General features: G+C 40.7%; 2 protein-coding genes across 6 annotated transcripts; both read right to left on the reverse strand.

Annotated features, from left to right (window-relative positions):
* Nucleotides 1–159: 159 nt before the first annotated feature.
* Nucleotides 160–9,452, reverse strand: LOC307036830 (SLIT-ROBO Rho GTPase-activating protein 3-like). Of its 2 annotated transcripts, none has more exons than XM_079677442.1 (22): nucleotides 9,115–9,452; nucleotides 7,708–7,797; nucleotides 7,343–7,514; nucleotides 7,083–7,245; nucleotides 6,832–6,894; nucleotides 6,626–6,754; nucleotides 6,409–6,537; nucleotides 5,965–6,186; nucleotides 5,785–5,886; nucleotides 5,117–5,281; nucleotides 4,846–4,930; nucleotides 4,632–4,656; nucleotides 4,398–4,497; nucleotides 4,188–4,248; nucleotides 3,490–3,567; nucleotides 3,246–3,374; nucleotides 3,050–3,155; nucleotides 2,457–2,684; nucleotides 2,322–2,377; nucleotides 1,609–1,828; nucleotides 1,475–1,523; nucleotides 160–882 (listed from the first exon to the last, which is right to left on the reverse strand). In XM_079677442.1, the coding sequence occupies exons 2-22, from the start codon at nucleotides 7,772–7,774 to the stop codon at nucleotides 706–708; spliced, it is 2,526 nt and encodes an 841-aa protein (XP_079533568.1). In that variant the 5' UTR covers nucleotides 7,775–7,797; nucleotides 9,115–9,452; the 3' UTR covers nucleotides 160–705. The 2 variants fall into 2 exon arrangements, with proteins under 2 accessions (XP_079533568.1, XP_079533567.1); XM_079677441.1 differs by having other exon boundaries at nucleotides 4,632–4,659; nucleotides 9,115–9,451.
* Nucleotides 9,453–10,650: 1,198 nt separating this feature from the next.
* On the reverse strand, nucleotides 10,651–13,341 carry naa10 (N-alpha-acetyltransferase 10, NatA catalytic subuni). Of its 4 annotated transcripts, none has more exons than XM_079677443.1 (8): nucleotides 13,130–13,341; nucleotides 12,881–12,979; nucleotides 12,713–12,771; nucleotides 12,573–12,627; nucleotides 12,338–12,453; nucleotides 12,035–12,082; nucleotides 11,379–11,465; nucleotides 10,651–11,221 (listed from the first exon to the last, which is right to left on the reverse strand). In XM_079677443.1, exons 1-8 carry the CDS (start codon nucleotides 13,148–13,150, stop codon nucleotides 11,032–11,034), a joined length of 675 nt encoding a protein of 224 aa, XP_079533569.1. In that variant the 5' UTR covers nucleotides 13,151–13,341; the 3' UTR covers nucleotides 10,651–11,031. The 4 variants fall into 4 exon arrangements, with proteins under 4 accessions (XP_079533569.1, XP_079533570.1, XP_079533571.1 ...); XM_079677444.1 differs by having other exon boundaries at nucleotides 12,035–12,079; nucleotides 13,130–13,337; XM_079677445.1 differs by having other exon boundaries at nucleotides 12,573–12,618; nucleotides 13,130–13,336.
* Nucleotides 13,342–13,377: the final 36 nt, after the last annotated feature.

The following is a 13,377-nucleotide window of genomic DNA, read 5'->3' on the forward strand; positions in this document are numbered from 1 at the left end:
ATTTCCAAATATTTAAAATAAAAGTTAATGTTTTCCATCCAACTTTTACATTTCCTCATAATTGGCAAGGCATAGTTAAATCCAAGGTTTATATCCCACATGTCCTTCTCTTCATATTCAGACGCATGCCACTTTAAAAAACATATTTAAAAAGAGTAGTCAGAATAGACAAAATATTTATTGGGCATGTAGCCTGGTTTACAAGCAAAATCAAGTTTGAAACAAGTTACAAACCATTCATATATACATTCTTTACAGCTACAGTAGCCTGTTCACAGTTTCTTCCACCTCAACCCCTTTTCTTGTAAAAAAAAACATTGGATGAAGAATGTATGTGTACTTTTATATAGATGTGCGTTTGCAGACTGAACAGTAGAGAATATGACTTGTAAACTGGAAATTAATAAATTGAATATAAACACCAACACAGATATACAAACACACCTGTGTTTTTCAAGTAATCCACAATATCAACATTGTACTGCAGGCCTACAGTCAAGGCAGGGTTCTGCCATTAGAAACAACAATAAAAAAGGATTTGATTGGGGAGCGACCCTGTGGAAATAAGCCAAGGCCAATTATAACAGACCTCAGAAAAGTACAACTGGGTCAGGGGTTTCAGTGGTCTTCATTTTCTAGAACTAGATGTGCTGAAAGCAACTGCCAGAGCACATAACCAAACACCATCTTCTAATGCCAGTCCTCTCAGTCCATGGGCTCTGCGGCTCTGAAGAGCCCTGTTCCTCTCCCTCTGCGTCCATCCTTCTTCCCTTTCCTTTGGGGACCTTGGGCAGAGGGAGAGGAGGCGGCGGAGGAGGGATCCTGCAGTGTTTGCCGCGAGAGAAGTTCCATGAAGACAGAGTCCATCTGGCGACAGACCTCCTTAAAAGATTAAATAAACAACGGTGAGGAGAGAATAAAAGATAAAAACCTCTTTGTTCTTAGCTCTCCCTTCTGCTCAAAGGCTTCTGATTTAGTTTGTCATTAGTAATTCTGTGCTGCTTTCCAATAAGACACTTTAAAAATAATTTGAATTTAAAAGTAATACCTTTAAATATGAACAAACCATGGTATGGGCCGTTAATAAACAACTTTTGTGTTGTGAACAATCTTTTGATGGCTTTATTAATGCTCAGATATAAAACTTTGTTTGTCTTTTAGCTCTTTAGATCAGGAAAGTTCTCCATAAAGCATGGTTAAACTACTTACCTTCTAGAAAAGTGCTGCTAAACACCAAAATCCATTTATAAGCAACTTAATTATAACACTTATAACTGCCAATTTACCTGATTTGATGACTTACAAAGGCCTATAGTTGCAGATGACTTGCTAAGAAATAATAAACCAATAGTCTTATATTGGTGTATAAGCAATGGTAAATCCTGCATTAACTCTTGATAATTAGTTATACCTAATAAACCGATATAAAGCCAACCTCATCACATTGTGGAAGTCATTTAGAAATAGGACTGACCTTGTCTACTTTAATGACAATATCCTCAGAAGACGAGTGTTCCTGTAATCTGTATGCAGAAAGAGATCAGAAAACACTGAATATAAATTTCTCCAACAAATAACAATTCAATTGTAATCCCTGTAGGTACTCACACTCTTCGCACATAGCCAGGAGATTGGCCTCGCCGTTGCTTGCTCTGTGGCCCAATGGGAATCTGGAGCATTACCTTTCCACCTGAAGTGATGCCGCCTCCAGCTGTCACCTTACTTTTGTCGATTGACCCGCTGCTGTTAGCTCGAGGACGTTCTGCTTTTCTCTGTGTTGCTGCAGATGAACCTGAGCTGTTGTCAGCCGAGGATCCTGCTTCAAACTCTGCAGTACACCACATTGACACATTCAATTCCTTAGGGAATTGATTAAGATATACACTTGAAAAATATATCCAAGATATCACCAATAACAGAATGGTACATTTTATAGCTATGCATCCTGACGGTTAAAAATACCATACAAATTATAATACTGTCATCCTCTACATTGCCACTGTATTTTATCATTATTTGTCTGCTTTTGATGTTTTTCTTTTCTTTATTTATTTTCATGTCTCGCACATTTGGTTTATTGTACATTTTTTAAATGTTGAGTTTGTTTGTCGTTGTATTTGTTTTTGTATGTCTTAAATCGTTTTCTGTTTAAATTATTACTAAACATTTTTAGATTGTTTTTTGCCTATATGGGCATGTGCGGGTAGAGGAGGGAATATATAGAGAGTGTATCGTGACACTAACATTTACATCAAATTGTACAATACTATGAAATGAAAAGAGTCATACAAAAAAAGAAAAAATATACACATGAAACGTACCATCTTTGCTATGGGTGTACTCTGCTTCGACATCCCCTTCTTCAATTATTGGCTCACTGCAGAAAAAACACCCTCAGATCCTCATTCCACCAAACATTGTAGACATGTCATGCGTCTGAATATGTCATCACTTACCAGTCATCCAGTTCAAGCGTCATGCATTTCTCGTACATCGGTCCTTCAACTTCACTCTGGTTGGGGAAGATGCTTTCGTGCTGGAGGATGATGTCCTTCACCACAGCGTTGATCTGAGGCTGCAGGGTGACAACGTCTTCGTCCTGAGCCCCCCTTACCAGGCTGGGGCCAAAACACACAGCCAGGTTGTAGGGCTGCATCATGTTCTCGTCACTGTACTGAGACACACTGAACGCAGGGAGCACAGACACATGGATTCATGCATAAACAAAAAGGGGCGGTGGGGGTCATGATGAAAAAGTACAACTAGTGGAAGCTAAACTGAAATTGGCAGAGCCTTTTTTTTTTACTTTCTTCTTAGATTGATCACATACAAATTATTACCATATCCATTTCCCCTAAACTATTCTGGTAGGCCTACATTGATTCAAACCATATTAAATTGTTTCATATTTATTTAGCTTTGCTTTCCTATTGTTGGAATGAATGTCCATTTTGTTTGTAGAGCTTTAATTGTTTTTTTTCAATTTTTGTGTGCTATCCATTTCTATGATCTAATAACGTAGATGACTGCGCCGAGCTGCAATACTCACTGATGAAGGAATGCAAAGAGGTATCTCATGACGACGATGACGCGCTCAGGGTAGGAAAAGATTACCATTTTGAGCTGCGCTGCCCTCTCTGCCTCGTTCCTAATTTCTAAGACGGGGTGATGAAAGAAAGTTAAGCCCCTGCGGTACGCTCTCAACCACACTTGTTTCACTTTAACACATACACCCACACACTCACGGGCCTGCTCCAGGAGTTGGCTGGTGCTGTCGATGGGGAAGAGGGGATTCTCCAGACTTCTGAAGTAGAGTTTCAGCACTCCAGCCACAGAGTCCAGTTCATATCTCCGCTCAGCCAAGGGGTCCTCTCCTGCAGGAGAAGCACACAGCACACTGCCCCACATTATTAATGCGCCACAGTGAGGGGCAACTCTATGAGAAGACAATTGGAACGTGCCAACACACACAAAAACACACAGGCCTACCTCGCTCAAATGCATCCCTCAGGTTGTTGACCTCGGTCTGAGAGCCCGGCACTCTGAATATCCCTTCATGCTGGAGACCTGAGAACAGACAGATTATTAGGTACCACTTTACAATAAAACTACCCTTAAAGGATTCATAAAGGGTTTATAATTAAGTTATGAATTAGGTTGTAAACACGTTATTAACCATTAAGAACCATTTATAAACCAGTTCTATACATCAACACAGGCTCACTATTTGGCAAGATGACTTAAGTGTTATATTGGCTACTTAGTGAGAATCAACTCAGTGAACAACAGATACCAAGGATGCAGGCTGATGAAGACGAAGTAAGCCAAGTAGCCAATCTAGGCTTAGCAGTACAGATACATGTTGGTTCACTATTTGGCAAGCAACCGGTCACAGTTGCCCTGTTTATCTCATGTCTTATAAAAGTTTATTAATGACTTATAAAGTGTTCACAACCCAATTATTAAATTAATTACAAACTATTCGTAAACCCTTTATAAGGGTAGTCTTCTTGTAAAGTGGAACCGCTTATTATAACTAAAACATCTCCTAAGTAGTAGTAGAATTATTAGATTCATTCGAGCTAGAAATGTTCACAATGGCTTTAAGCCCAAATATATTTTGTAATGCCTTCAAATTCATGTGCGTTTAAGCAGCAGACCCTGTTCCTTCAGTCTTCAATACTCACCATTGAGGTTGATATAGCAAATGCAACTTTCCACAACAATTGGAATCTGTTGTCCTGATGCCTGAATGAAACAAAGCTAGTGGTCAATTTCATGAACTTTAGATATAATACATCACTGATATGCTGGTAAATGAACAGATTAAATATGACAAGAGTGCAGTGCTGACAGAGGAAATCATAATAAGAGGGAGTAATTATGATAGTATCTACCTGTATGAAGGACATCATGTCTCCACTGAAAAGTTTTTGGTTGTGCAACAAATTGGCACACGAGTGATTCCTTCTGACACGCATAGACTTCCCATTGGGTCTGCAGAGCCAAATACCATAATGTGAAGACACAGTAAACTCCATTTTGTTGCAATTGTGTTACATGTATGTGTTTTCTTAGTATGCAGCATTGTTCAAAGTTTGATCCATGCTCCAAAAAGCTCATATCCGTACCTAGGCTGATTTCCACTTGATACTTCTGCTGTAGGGGGAAACATAAAAAGGAGAGGCAGAGCAAAATAATTAAAGTCTAACACTACTACTTTGCTTGCAGGTAAAACAAAAACAGAACATCAACACAAGCGCACAATGCAACAGCTGTTATCAAAAGACTTTGGTCAGCAGTTCGCCTTTTGGCTTAGTTCTGTGTGAAATACAGAAGTGATACCTTTGTCCACAGCCTCTTTTAGCTGGTCATGTTTTGCTTGCAGTTTAGATATCAGGGAACTGCCTGTGAGGTGCTCCTTTACTCTCTGGAAAACAGATCAGATGTGATTTCAGTGTTAATCATGCGGTCACCTTTAATCACTGTTGTTCTTGTTTTCATAGTCAGCCAAAACCCAACCATCATACCAAAAGAAATAAGTATGCATATCCTCCAGCTGCATATAATTAAAACATTCACAGCAATTATGGTATGATCCTTTGAAAGCACTCACAGTGAAGTAGATGGTTTCCATCTCCTGCATGCTGGCCCTGCGGCGGGCCACACTGGGCTTCACTGTCAGGTTCTCAGTGCTGCCCTCCTGAGACGAGGGCTCCAGATCATCGTCCCCGATATTCTCCAGCAGGGAGGACTGAGCCGCCAACATGTTCTTACTGGCCTGCGTGACAATGGCAAGTATAACAACTTCATATTATTGGGAAATACTGCCATTGATAATAGCCATGCCAATGGTAAACATTAGCATTATGGTGTGATGTTCAAAATAAATGTGAGAAATCTGACGAGGATTGCAATTATGTTGCATTCGAGGGCCTGTTTGAAGGGCATAATTTTAGATGCAAAACTAAACTAATGGAACAAATATAATGGGGATAGTCAGTCATTGACTTGAGGTTTAGTGACTCAGACTTGAAATGTGGTCACAAAGTCTTCAGGCCGGCACATTCCCGCCATGGCACGCTGGCCAACTTTTGATTGGTTGTTAGTAGATTTTAAAAAGCCACAAATAAGAGTGCATACATGTTTACAAGAAAAAAAAAGCATTTGATTTACAGCCTTGAATGAACTCTGGATGCAGGCGTGGGTTAAATAACACTTGTAGATTCAGTAGACCCAAAAAGGGCGATTGTGAGTTTCAATGGGTTGTGCGATGTACTCTACCTCCTCTGTTTCCTGGGAAACAGACTTCAGTCGGGTTTGTATCTGTTTGAATCGGGTCTCCAGCTCACATCTCATCTCACCCTCTGCACTCACCTCGGACACCTGAGAGACACAGGAGAGTTTAGAGCTCATACTGAACATCTGAATGCTCTACTGAATGCCCACTGACAGAATACAGACCTGGTCTCCGTCATGGGGTTGATAGGGGAAGCGGAGCGGCAAACAGAAGGTGCTGTAGTGATCCTGCAGGAGGAGGTCTCTGTCCTGACTCTGGTCCAGTCCGGACACGGTGCCTTGAAGCTGCTGCAGACCCGAGCTCAGATTCTGCTGGGTCTGGCACCGACCGGACAGGTAGGCCTTCATCACTCGGCCTACAGAAAGGTGGTACCCTATATCTGCACACTGAGGGAGGACATCCATTTCAGTGAATATCACCTAGACCTACTTTGATTTCTCTCATCCTGGAAGCAGGAGAGAACATGTTTTTTTTTTCTCCAAAAGTCAAGCTGACACAAGGAGTAATTACTATACCATTAGTCATCTCTGTGGGTGAAGTATTCCTTTTCAACATGGCATCAAACACATTTAAAGGTGGTTAAAGACAAAAGCTGACGATGCACTCACATCTATGAGAGTAGAGATGTCCTGGAGGTAGTACTTATTCATGGAGGCATTGGCTGCAGCCAAGTTTAGGAGGTAATCGTTTCGAGCTTTGCTGCACTTTAGGTTGATCTCTTTGACCTTTCCTTGTCTCTGTGGCAGATAAGCATTAATCAATTAGAGGACAAACAGACATATAGGGACATGCGTGAATGTAACGTTACATAAAAAGGTAATTCACTTTTTCTATCAACCTCTCCAGCTTTTTATTAGCACTCTGCTTCTGCTTCTCCTCCTGTTTCTCTGCCTCCTTCAGCTTTCCATCTGCGCACAAATATTCTGAGTGGTACTGGTAGTATGTCCGCCATGCCTGCACAAAGACAGTAATGCTTTCCTTTGTTTGTTTAGGAAACAGAAAATGTTTGGGGTGGTTGGTTTCTCACTTACGGTCTGTAGCTCAGTGGTGACCTTGAGTAGTCCATCTTGCAGCTGATTACAGACGTCTTTACTCTAAAGACAGACAGAATGGCACAACAAGGAAGGAACATAGTTATTAATGTCAAGAGAAATAAAAAGGGGAAGAGTGAGAAAAACAAATGAGTAAAGTATTAAGGTATTTGCCTGTACATGTGCACACTTGTTCCAAACACTTAAGACTATGGTTTGTGTGAAGTGGGTGCCAAAGCTCATATCAGTACCTTCTTGGCAAGGCGCTGTGTGTACTCCAGGCAGTGTGTGAGGGGCTGGGTGAGGAAACTGCTGCAGCGCTCACTCAGTGCATTGTGGTCCCTACTTTCCTGGCGGGTCTGGGACAGAAGAGCCAGCCAGACCTGGGCCACTGAGTGACTGCTGGGATCCTTCCTAATCATGTGTGAAAGAAAGAAAAAACTATCAGAGACTGAGATACAGCGAGGTGTTCCCTGCCAGTAAAGTGCGTACATTGTAAGATTGCCTTTACCTCTTGATCCTAGACGTGAACCTTTCAGTGAGTTTTTCTAGGGAGCGGGCATACTCGCTTTCAATCTCCCCCCGCCGCCGCAAGTAGTCTGACAGGTCCTGCAGCTGCTGGCTCTTCTGCTCAAGCTGCACATCTAACACCTTGAGTTGGTCCACAAGCTGACAGCGCACCTCTGACAGGAAATAAAGAAGGGGTGAGAGAACAGTTAAGTCAAAGAAAGAGAAACACATACAAGAGAGTTCTGACTCATTCTTGTTGAGAAACAGATTTCCCCCCCCCCCCCCCCGACATGTTGATCAGTGATGGTAGGTTGTGATAAAGCTTGAGAGGTTGTTAGTATGGTGCAGATCAAAGTAGAATTTTACCTTTGATTTGAGTGTCGTAGTCTATCACACCGACCCGTTCCTTACGGAGTTTCACATGTGAAGTCATTGTTGCTCCAACTGGGTGGAATTCTGGATAAAAAAGGGAATACATATTATATTATTTCAACATGAATTATGAAATATCAGCTGTTCATTTTTACCTCCCTTGCAGAGTCATAGCGTACTTCATACGGTTGCACTCTATTTTGATCTTCCTTGCTTGACAAAGACTAGTAAGAAAATAGAATCAAGGCCTGTGACCCACTGCTGCACCCAAGCATGCCTCTACAAACGATCACACTCTTAGTACTGAAACCACACACCCCTCCTTCCCTCCCTCTACAGACCATGCTAACTTCCTCCTGCCACAGAAAGAGTGAAACCAGCATGTTCATCTTACTGTAACACATCTCTTCAAACTGGTCACCCGCTGCAATGCTTTGCTGAACGGCAGGCAAATAGAAAAAGCATGTGCTGCCTGCTGCACCGGTCACGCTGCAGAACTGCATGAGGGGCAAAAATAGCTCCAGCAACATCTCTGCTGCCCTAAAAATAGTGTGGACCACAAGGCGTACAACCCTGTGGGGATGTTTGTTCTCAGTTTGGGAGTTAACTGATGGACTCGTCCTATATCCCACATTTATATTGAATAAAACAGCTAATTCAGCTGCTTTTCACTTATATTCTAGATTACCCTCAGACATAAGGTACATTTAAGTGTCTGACTCTTAGATCCTTAGACTGGATGAAAAAATAAAACAAGATTTTCTCAAACAAACGGTCATCTGACAGGCCTTGAAAGTATTGATGAACAACAATTGAGTTGCAGATGTCCGCAAGATGTAATTTATTACAACACCGTTTAACACAATACTGAAAGGGGAAGAGTTTCTTGCTTGATCATAATCCTTTGCACATTCTATCTTTTCACCCTTCCACTTCCCTTTTCTTTAAAGCAAACATCACTCATCAGCACTCTCTCCAGCTGAACTGTGCACTATCCACTTCTTTCCAAGGGAGACATACCAACTGACCTGCTGAAATCTGTTAGATTACAACAAACTCTAAACTCCTTACAGAAAGGAGAGTGGCTCACTTTGCCAGCCTGTCATAATTTTCCATTAGTCGTTTTCATTCTTTCTCTATGTGATCAGCAATGAATCACCACCTCTGCTGCTTTACTTTATTATAGAAATTCAACTGGTTCTTCTGGTGTTATTCTGTTTGATTCTGACAAGTAGAAACACATATCCAGGCTGAACTATAGGAGCCGTTGATGTCCTAAGGGCAATTTCTAACAAGCCTTCAACAACAACATTGTGAACACATTTATTGGACTTTAAGTGACTAGTCTTGCTGGGGTGAGACAGGTCAGTGAATGAAAACATTGGTAAATAAGACTCTTACCTGACGGGAGAGCAGTCTTCACTAGTCTCTTCTCCAGACTGAGGCAACTAAATGATGCCAGTTAATAGCACAGTAAGCTCTCAACTGTTTCACCTCCCCCTCGCATTGGACACGGATGGATGTGGGTGGAGAGGAACTCATCTCTCCGACTTTCTCTCTCTCTCTCTGGCTGACACACACACTCACACACACTGCTCTCTTTCACAACACACTTCTCACACATTCAGTTTGAGGCATTAGTGTTCAACTGAGCTAGTGTCAAAAGTGAAAACCTGTTTGAGTTCTTCAGACTTCTTCTTGAACTCTGCAGCAGGTTTCAGTCCAATCAAACACCAGCTGTTCTCACTGATTAGTCCCTCTGCTGGGGTATTCACAGACTACTCAGTGAAATCAGCTGCTATAGTGGTCGAGTGGGGGGGGAAATTAATACTGAATGAATACTGGTTTGAGCAGAACACAATTTTGGAGGTGGACACAATTTACATATTTTATGACCACACAGTTTATGAGTTATGATTTATATATTGCCTTTTTAGTCTTTTACACTTTATGCAAACATGTACCTATTCACAGACTGATAGCATTAAATCAGCCAAAGTGCTTAACATTTGGTCTCATACTCACACGCACAACTATGCAAGGTTTTTTTTTAACAACAGCATGCAGCGTTGGCCTCTCTCAGCTCTTGATGAAAAGTGTTAAACTAGCATGAAGGTGTGAAAATGAGTTATTTCATAGTTGTGACAAACAAATGTCTGAAAGTCCGTTTGCATACTATGCTGTTATCTGTCATGCACTTCTGTCTAACTCCTGTTTCCTTCCTCTATCTGACAGGAGGAGAATGTGCAATCAGTGTTTAAAACAAATACAAAATTAACATTTTGTTTCTAGTCGTAGTTTTATCCATCGTTTGCCTATTTTACTATATTTATAAAGCTTTATTATGGAACTTTGAAACACGGGTTAACATTAAATCCCCTCTACAGTGTCTGAGATGCTCACTGTTGGGTCAATTTAAAAAGGATGGTTAATGTTTAGAGGTCGCACATTCACTGCAGTCTTCAACCTGACTTGTTCAGTAGCATGTTTTTATTTATCTTAAACCCCGTATGTAGAATGATTATTTATATCAGAATATGTTATGTTTTTATTTGTAAAAAAACGTAACCACCAAACTAAAGCATTCTTCTGCTTTCATCCCATCTAAGCCCACGCTTTCTGAAAGCCTTTCTTTTTTTTTACTATCAATGCAAAACCTTACCCATGGATCGTGATTACTTTGTATAATATATACAACAGAAGTAATCATTTTAAGTGTAATTTCACGTTCACCACTTCACTGGCCATGTAGGTGTTACTGGTAAAAAAGGAGTTTACAATTAAGTGTCGTTCAAACTAAATGTATTTAGAAAATGCAGTGGGCCTATTAAATAAAGTGGTGAAGAATTCACTCTTTCCACATTTAATTGTGTTATCAGAGTGTATTGCAATACACTGCTTTTAACTTCCTTTATGAAATAAGCGCAATGCGAAAAGTATTATTTGAAAGATTTATTGGCAGTATTTCCTTTAAATATTTAAGAGACCGGATTGAGAAAACTTGAAAAGCACAAGTCGTTGGAAATTCTCTAACTCTCAGAGAATTTTGGGCAACTTTTGTAATGACAACAGCAATCCAATTAAAACATCGACACCAGTTTTTCATTTTAGTTTCATTTAGAGAACACCCCAATTCACATCATTATCCAAGTCTTTCTGTTCATCACTGCAGTGGAAAGCAAGATTTGAGAAAAAAAACGTGATGGTTAAGGCTTTGACCCAGGGATAGTCACACAGTTTGTTAAGCCAGGGATACTGTCAAATAGAGATAAAAAGAGGAAGGGAGGCATGAATTTAAAAATGTCTAGGACTGCAGCGTCATTGTGAATCAGAAGAAGAATCTTTAACGTCTGTGCTTTCCGTCGCCTCGCTGACTTCACTCAGCTCTTTGCTCTCTCCTCCGCTGTCTTTCTCGTTCTCCTTCTCCTGGTCACCGGTACCGACCGGGCCCTGGCCTGACGGGGCCTCTGGGCCCGAAACACGTGCTCCAGGCTTTCTCAGCTGTGGGACATGTAGACCCAAAAAAAACACAATCGTCATTAGAAACTGCTCATGCGAGTTCAGAGGAGTTAATCGTTCCATGAGGTAACAAGGGGCTTGTGAAAATGATGTAAATGTTGTGCCAACATGTGTTGCCATAGTGGATAAACTCAGACAGGGTAGTTACCTCATCAGCCATGTGGGCCAGGTCTCTCTTCATGGCGTAGGCATCTTCCCCATCTGCGTAGTATTTAGGCTCAATCTCACTGATCCTGTGGAGGCATAACAATATATCACATCATTTAGAACAACTATCTAAAAGTGCCGTAGCTGCTGTTAAGAATGCAGGTCCTTTGTGAGTATTTCGCAACATATATGTCATTTATTAATAAAATGGATGACAGCGTATACTGATTTGTAATGTTTAAGGTAAAATACATTATTAAATAAAAAAATGTTTCCCCAACATCATTTTATAGCGGTCATTATTTGAAATTCCTGCTTGGAACAAATATTTACAGAAAATATCATTCAAAGGCTAATTTGATAAATTAAGTACAAATAATGGGAACAAATGAGACTTGTTTTGTGTTGGTTTGGTTTTAAAACTGAATATGTAAAATGTTTGAATAGGCATGAAAGCCCAACATTTAACAAAATGGAAAAAATAGATATGGAGCCCTGAACCGAACCACTTGCTCTCGCCCAGTGACAGTAAAGATAAATTCTTCCATGTTTTATAGGACGAGTTTTCATTTAAAACAAACTGTAATACAACCACACAAAGTACATACATTACAATGATAGCAATTAAGTTATGTTGGACCAAATAAATACTTACTGGAATTTCAGTGTGTTTGAGTACAGATGCAGGGCTGCCCGGTTGCTGCAGTGAGAGGAAAAAAAGATTGGTAAAAACCTTGAAAACCATAGCGCTGAGCTGTCATTTTCTGAGCACATTTTTTTTAAACAGGGAACCACACAATAATGTATCCAAACAAAGTGAAACCAGGTCCACAGCAACTCAACAGTGCACAGTACCATTGTGTGTTGCATTGTCGAAAGGAGCCTGTGAATTAAGATTGTCATTACCAGAACTACACTGTAGTTATTGTGCATATGACAATAAGCCCTTTCAATCTACCTCTTGCGGACATGAAGAGAGACATATTTAGCATTGAAGTTTTCTATCATGGCCCGACTGGCCTGGTCCATCAGCTTCTGGGCCAGGCCTAGACGTCTGTGGGAACGCTTCACAGCCTGGAAGACAAAGATATGGGTTTGGTTGGTCCAAGAGAAGCAAGCCCATTTCTGAATACTATAAAACATGTAATATAAATAATGGAGGAAATTTAAGAGGTGTCTTTCTTCAAACTCACCAGAGATGTAATGTGTCCATGGGGGACATCATCAGGGTCCTCCTCCCTGTTAAGACTTCACATTAGTTTATTATGGAAAACATTATACGTGTAATTTGTGAAAATGTTGTGAACATTTAAATATGGTAACATATACTCACATCTTTGCCAGCACATATCCCACAATTTTGCCATTTTCATCCTCTGCGATGTATGAGAGCTGAAACATTTAAAAGACAGTGTAAAACATATACTAACGATTTTGAGCAGCGTTTGTGTAGCACTGGTGTTAGCAGGAACATGAGAAGTGGGAAACGGCAGTCAATCACCTGCGGCCAGGACAATCCATGATAGAAATAATATTTCATCTGGTAGTTTTCTGGGAGACACAGCAAGTTACAGTGCTGCATATTCATAAGGTCCTCCGGCTGAAAGAAAGAAACTGGATGTCACAAAGATGCATGACACAATGCTAACGCTTTAACCGGCCATACTTGTGCTCTTTTAACATTTAGCTTAGCTTAGCAGTGAACTCAGTAGAAACAGCATGGCTGTCGAGAGGCTTTCAGCACACTTACCCTTGCGTTTCGTATGTTCATCTTGTTAGTTGGCTTGTAATCTGGACTGGAGACAGAAATAAAATATACTACACGGATCAATTAATTCATAATAATAATACTACAAAGTTGTAAAGGACTTGTCTCGCTAACTAGCTAAATCGACGAGCTAGCATGCAAGGAAAGGGAGGAAGGAGCGTGCCACAATAACGACAGTCACTTCCGGTCACAGTGTCCGCTGGGACTTCACAATAAAAGTTCGAACACTA

This window comes from Notothenia rossii (assembly GCF_949606895.1).
Source record: "Notothenia rossii genome assembly, chromosome: 4".
Classification (NCBI taxonomy): Eukaryota; Metazoa; Chordata; class Actinopteri; order Perciformes; family Nototheniidae; genus Notothenia; species Notothenia rossii.